The 5375-nt window shown below is 36.1% G+C and overlaps 1 protein-coding gene across 1 annotated transcript; it reads left to right on the top strand.

The window, feature by feature from the left end:
* Positions 1-1000: 1000 nt before the first annotated feature.
* LOC120433652 (integumentary mucin A.1-like) lies at positions 1001-3322 on the top strand. The gene is made up of 2 exons (XM_039600304.1): positions 1001-1816; positions 3193-3322. The coding sequence occupies exons 1-2, from the start codon at positions 1132-1134 to the stop codon at positions 3318-3320; spliced, it is 813 nt and encodes a 270-aa protein (XP_039456238.1). The 5' UTR covers positions 1001-1131; the 3' UTR covers positions 3321-3322.
* The last annotated feature ends 2053 nt before the right edge of the window (positions 3323-5375 follow it).

Genomic DNA, 5375 nt, shown 5'->3' with positions numbered 1-5375 from the left:
TAATGTGCTTATAGTCAGTGTATATAACTTTCTTTTGCAGCTCAACAAAAGGGTTTATGGATTGTTAAAAATTAAAAGAAGCCTCTGCTCCCCTATCACCCACAAACAAATGGGCTGGTGGAGAAAATGAATGGCACCATCCAGAGGTAAATTCTTGGAGTACATGTTATACATTTATGGGGTTCCCTTCAACCAAAACATGAATGCATGACATTAAACTATTAAAAATGTAAATGATCTTTCATATGAATGTCTTCTATGTGCTTTCATTGTCAGAGCCCTGTGTAAAGTCGTTGGCGACCAACCAGAAATGTGGGATGAGTATCTGGATGCTGTAATGTTTGGACTCAGAACTAAAAACAAGTGACCACCAAATACTCACCTTATTACCTAATGTTTGGCAGAGAGGCTCGCTATCCTTCCGAAATCCCAGAAGAGTTCATGGTATGTCTTTCTGTCTGTGACAAACTACACGGAAATCCCACACAACGAAACTTTTTTAGTTTTTGAGGCACAGGCAGATCAGTTTCAATGGATGCTATGTCACCGCCATAAAAGCACTACACCACTGAATATTTTTATGGATTGTTCAAACCCTCAATAACAGTTTTCTTCATGTCCAATCAATCCCAAGATACACTGAAGCTTTGCCAGAAATACATTGTGTCTTAAAACCTTACCAAAGACACTTAATGTAAATTTTCACTGTATTTCTCAGTTCTTTTATGTATTATCTGTGTATCTTACACAAATTATAGTAATGATAGACATGTCTTTTGATTCAAAGGTTGATGAGAGTGTGGAAGACATTGTGGGGCAGGAGGAGCTGTCGGGAAGACATTCAAAAGCATCAAAAGCTGTTGGAACTGGTGAAGGACAATGTGGTCAAAGCTCAGGAAAAACAAAGGGCAAAATAAAAATGATGACGAGAGATGTCGTCTTCAAAGTTGGTGACAAAGTTTTAAGAGCTAACATAAGAAGTCAGCAGAGGAAAGGGGAAAACTTGAAGCAAACTTTTTAGGCCCTTACATTATTACAGCAATCCAAGGTAAAAGTGCAGATCTTCAGGATTCCAATGGGACAATCATTCCAAAAGTAAATATTGACCAACTAAAGTTAAGCAAAGACAGCATGCCAAGAGTGCCACACCGGGGTTCAAAGAAAACAGCAGCCACATTACCAACAGCACAACCAGGTCCAGCAGCACCACAAGCTGCAGCAGCACCAGCATCTGCTCTAGCTTCACAGGCTACAGCAGCACCAGTGGCGGTAGCACCACCACCACCTCCTCCTAGAGCTACACAGCCTACAGCACCAATGGCATCACTTACATCACTATCGGTTCAAACACAACATCCATCTCCAGTTCCACAAGGTATAGCAATAACGGTATCAGATCCAGAGTCAGGAGCAACAGCACAGAAAGAGAACGAACCAGCCACAAGTGCTACAGCACCAGAATATGCTACAGCTGTACAAACCGAATCCCAAACAGCAGCAGACCCAGCCTCAAAGACCATAACAGCAGACCAGGCCTCACAAACCACAACAGCAGACCCAGCCTCACAAACCACAACAGCAGACCAGGCCTCACAAACCACAACGGCAGCAGACCCATCCTCACAGACCACAGCTCCAAATGCTACAACCACACAAGCCTCAGCTCCACAGATTACAGCCCAGCAATCTACAGCACAAACCATGGAAGCAACAGTTCCACTTGTGACACCAGCCCCAGCAACAGCCACACAAGCTAGCCCTGCACCACCTCCAGCATCACCCTCTCAGAGATACACTGAACCTGTTGCAGAGAAATGTAAATAAATATAATATTTTTTTATTTTTTAAAAAAGGACTTTTGTTCCTATGACAGTGTTTGTTTCAGTACTCTGTAGATCATGGCATAGCAAATTTTACACCTTTAAAAGATTTTTTAGGTATATTTCCTAACAGAATATTTAAATTTAACAATATGTTAATGCTTTAAAAAAAAAAAACCTTCATGGGGCAAAACATTATAGAAAACTTGTAAAAGGATGTAAGCCACATGTGTAAAATTACACAAATGAAAAGTGAGTCCTTCAAAACTGTGAATCTTTCTTTTGTTGTTGTGGAACCCAGAATGTTAATGATTGATATTGTACATCTGATGTACACTAAGAGTGAAAAGTTTGGACACACCTTCATTTTAATGTTGCTTCTTAATTTCCTTGTCTATTTTGTAGATTCATTGTTGATTAGAACTCGAGGCATCAAAACTATGAATGGACACATATGGAGCACTAACCCTAACACAAATGATGTAGTAAACCAAAAAAATATGAAAGAACCAAAAATATTTTTTATATCTTAGATTCTTCAAATTAGCCACCCTTTGCTTTGATCACTGCTTTGCACACTCTAGGCCTTCTGTCAGTGAGCTTCATGGGGTAGTCACATAAGATGATTGTCACTGCATGAAAAGCATGAACACACAGAAAAACACTGAATGGGAAGGTGTGTCCCTAATTTTGACTAGTAGTGTATGTTCTTCATTTTCTTCTTTTCTGAAATTGCTGTCATATATGCTGTTAGTGACATAGAATGCCCACTACAAGCAGTATATTAATGTTGTGATGATGACTGCCTGCCAGCAATAGTTCGAAGATCAAATACTCTTTAAGAAGCTGCTTTTAACAGCCCAGAAATTGACACTCTATTTTAAAGACAATAAAACTAGTTTTGGAGGAGAAAAATAACATTTTTCCAGAAATGGTTATGTAATAGTAAAGGCCACAGGTGCAAGCCTTGAGCCTGAGTATTTTAAAACATATTCATGTAGCTTCAACTAAACATAATTTTAAAAATTGTTGTAATAGGTGTTTCTGCTGGAAAAAAAAAAAAATTTGATAGGGGCAAGAGCATTTCTATTGCTATGTATTTAAATTCCTTTTCTTTTATTAATATGAATTTATTTAAATTTCTTTAGAGGACATTGTAAGTGTAACTTTACCCCCAAATAAAAGCAAATTTAAGTGCTCTTTTTTTCTACAAAATACAATGTTAAACCATGTGCCCATTTTATCAGCGTCTTAAAAGTATTTACCCTGAAACACGCCTTTTGTCAGAAAACTACATAAGAAATTATGCATTTTAAATTTTGATTTACATTTAGTCCTGATGACTTGTCTCTTTTTCTCATTACTTTTGTAGATATAATGGATGCCTGGGCTGGAAAGAGTCCTCACGTTCTACTCTCCAAAATTGGTGCTTACAAATTATTCTACTGGGATATCCAACAAATTGGTCCGGACATGGAGTTGGAAAGTGAGGTACAGTGATCTTTACTGACAACAATGCAACTATCAGTGTTTTATTGCTTGACAACAGTTAAAAAATGTTTACATTTTGTATTCATGATCTATTAATGCATATCTTGCGATCATGGTGAGACAATGCAATCGCCATAATTCAGCCAAAGCAGCATTCATTGATTCATTTTCAATGACTGCCATTTGGAAGAGAAAAGCTCCAAGACTCAAGGTAGGTATCTCTAGAAAGAATCTTGTGTGTATTGTTTAAGTACCTCTGATCATATCCACATCCAGATTTAGATTGGATAACAGCTTATGGAGAAAGAACGAATTGAGACTGGGGTTAGTAGATGTGGATAGTTTATTAGACTTGCCAGTTCTCTTTTGTTCTCTGCTTGTCTGGTTTCCTCCTTTTTGTACACACTCCAATCAATGCTTGATTTGAGATTTGCAAACATTTGGGCTAATATCTCTTTTGAAATCATCAACACTGCTTCATCTCTTTAATAGGTACCTTTTTATTCTCAAGTGATTCATACGTCACTGTTAAAGAGGCTTAATAAAGCATTACACATTATTTTGCAGATGGCACAATGATCGCATTGAAAATGAGTGAAAATGAACTCCATGTCCAAAGAAAATCCTTAGAAAGAGCTTTATTAGTCTTGGAGGAAGTAATGTGCAAAACCACTTATAAAAATATAAGATAGTCCAGCTTCTTGCACAGTTTAAAGAAATGAGGATGAATCATGGCTGTCACAGAGTACTTTATAAGTGGATGATATATAATATATCATAAATTGCTTTAATAAAAAGGACTCTAAACAACATGTTATTGCATTTCTTTTTTATGTCTGAAGTTAATATTTTTATTCTTTTGTTTCAATTTAAGATCAAACCCATGGAGCATGAAGTGATTCTGGGAATTGTAAATGAACATCATCACTGGACATTAGTGGTAAACAAAATAATTGCATTTACAATATTCATCAAATCAGTTTTATAAGAAAAATGCATGGCATGCAGATAATCTTAAGTCTTGAATTATTACATGTAATTCTCCACATAATTTTACTGTAGGTCATTTACCCACAAGAAAAGAAGTCGCTGTATCTTGATCCACTCGGAGAAACTAAACAAGGTATCCAAAATTGTTTGGAATCAACAAGGTAAGGATAACTGCTCAAATTTATTTCGACCCTTTATTAAACTCTTTGTTGCTTTTGTTATTTTTGTGTTTATTATGACAATTACAAGTATGATGTCAATCAAAAATAAATGGTACTCAGAATTAAAAAACTAGCAGCAACAGGTTTAAATTTTGTGTTCGTCTTCTGATATTGTGGTGTTATGGGTTAATTTTGCCTTTAAAGAGAAGTCTCCCCATGTTTCAATGTTTATTTGAGGACCTGATGTCTGTATGAGATGATGTTTTACATTAGAAAATATAGCAGGGGATATTAATGTTTAGTAGTTGCATAAAGTGTTGCGGAGGTTTAGCACTAAAACATCAGACAAATGTCTAAAATAATTCCACATAGGTTATACATGTGTGAATTTCATCTTTGCTTCTCCTCCACATCTCTTCAAAGTGTACTGTGTAAGTGATTGATTTCTATATCATGGGAGGAAACAGGAAAATAAAAGCACAAGTAATTGTCCACGAAAATGCGTTGTAGACTTTTAAAAAGTAATGATTTTAACAAAACAGTGTGGTCAGTGTTCTTAACTTGATGTTCAACAGACACTTAAGCTCTCCATACTGTTCATCTTTTTGTGTCACCAAAATTTTAAAACATGTTATTTGTTTTATTGTACTTGTCTTTCAGGGCATTCATGCGAAAAAAAGGATGCAACGTCTCAAGATGGACTTGTGACACAGTCAAACACCAAAACAATTGGGACGCTACCTCATGTGGAGTCTTTGCATTGAAAATCTGAGTCTTAACCGTAATACATACATATATACAACAATATTGGAAATGTTGTGTTGTAATAAATGTTAATGACAGGAAAAGGAATATAAGATAATTACACAAAAAAGAAAGAAATTGATTCACAGCAAACAAATTTCTATAAAAT

The sequence above is a fragment of the Oreochromis aureus genome, linkage group 16 (assembly GCF_013358895.1).
Source record: "Oreochromis aureus strain Israel breed Guangdong linkage group 16, ZZ_aureus, whole genome shotgun sequence".
NCBI lineage: Eukaryota > Metazoa > Chordata > Actinopteri > Cichliformes > Cichlidae > Oreochromis > Oreochromis aureus.
The sequence above is the reverse complement of the archived record's forward strand: the minus strand, read 5'-3'. Positions and strand labels throughout refer to the sequence as shown.